Genomic DNA, 1,247 nt, shown 5'->3' on the forward strand with positions numbered 1-1,247 from the left:
TATATATATATATGTATACTCTCATTTCATTGTATATATAATGAAGTGAGAGATTTTCTATTTGGTTTTTGTTAGCACTCTACTGTCAATTTACATCAGCAGATTTTATAGTAGAACTTGAGTTTAATGGATGATATCAATCTGTTATAATTTCGAATCTATAACAAACTGTTAGTGTATACTTAAAAAAAATGGATTTAACACCCTGTAATGTTTATGTAATTATCACCTATTAATATAAACACTCAACTAACATAATATCAATGTTATAATTTCATGCTCAACAATATAACATAATGTAAAATATACATAACAGTTATATTGTTCAATGTAAAATTATAATGTGATGTTATATACTAGAAGTTGGTGTTATATTAATTGTGTGATAAATCTGCAGTCATTCGCATTAAACTGGATTAGTGCACATTAAACAGCTGCTTTATACAAAATGAAATGCAATTGTATGATATATAATCAACTTTGACCATGAAATAATACTGATATATTAAACAATGACATTGTTATTATTATAGGACATTGTTTAAAATATTTATATGCTTCTACATTTAACTTTGCTAATTTCATGTATAGCTTTTAATATGCACTAATCTAGTATATAATGCAAGTGACTGAATTCACTATGAAACATAAATAACATTGATGTCTTGTTACTGTTGATGTTTACTGGAATGTGTTTACTGGAATGGTTTACCGCTATTTTGCTTACTGGGGGAGGGAGATATAAGTGCGAAACGGGCGTTAAATGTTATCCCGAGATTCTGCAGAATCTACCTTAAAGTTATAATCATCGTTCTCATTTCCAGAAAAGTACAAATCCTCCGTCTCGTCGTTCAGATGAACGGGTTCCACGGGATTCAAGAGGAGTGACATCCTGTCCCTTGGTTATGTCCGGTACTCCGAGGGGTCCGCGTTCATTCGCGTCCCCTCGGACGTGCCATAAACGATAGATATAAAAGGGGGGAAGTACGGTCTTAAAAAACGGGACGCCGTGGTACGACTCCTTGCATGGGAACGCGGAGGACCTGGGAATGAGAGTTCCTCGTCCGGTTCGTACAGGCTGAAATTGGCGCGACACGAACAAATCGATGTCTCTCCTTTGTCGGATTCTCAGAGTAGGTTCAAGGTCGTTTCAACGATACTCGATCGATATTCCCCGCGATGAAACTCAAACGGAAATCCAAACCGATGAAGAGAATACCGAATCGCTATATATATATATATATATA

The 1,247-nt window shown here is 34.7% G+C and overlaps 1 protein-coding gene across 1 annotated transcript in view; it reads right to left on the minus strand.

The window, feature by feature from the left end:
• LOC108761088 (uncharacterized) overlaps positions 1 to 1,192 on the minus strand; it is a 4,862-nt gene extending 3,670 nt beyond the window's left edge. Inside the window, exon 1 of the mRNA XM_018507421.1 lies at positions 793 to 1,192. Coding sequence (XP_018362923.1) covers positions 793 to 891 — 99 coding nt within the window. The 5' untranslated portion in view covers positions 892 to 1,192. The remainder of the gene's footprint in view (positions 1 to 792) is intronic.
• Positions 1,193 to 1,247: the final 55 nt, after the last annotated feature.

The sequence above is a fragment of the Trachymyrmex cornetzi genome, unplaced genomic scaffold (assembly GCF_001594075.2).
Source record: "Trachymyrmex cornetzi isolate Tcor2-1 unplaced genomic scaffold, Tcor1.1 scaffold24, whole genome shotgun sequence".
In the NCBI taxonomy this organism is placed as follows: Eukaryota; Metazoa; Arthropoda; class Insecta; order Hymenoptera; family Formicidae; genus Trachymyrmex; species Trachymyrmex cornetzi.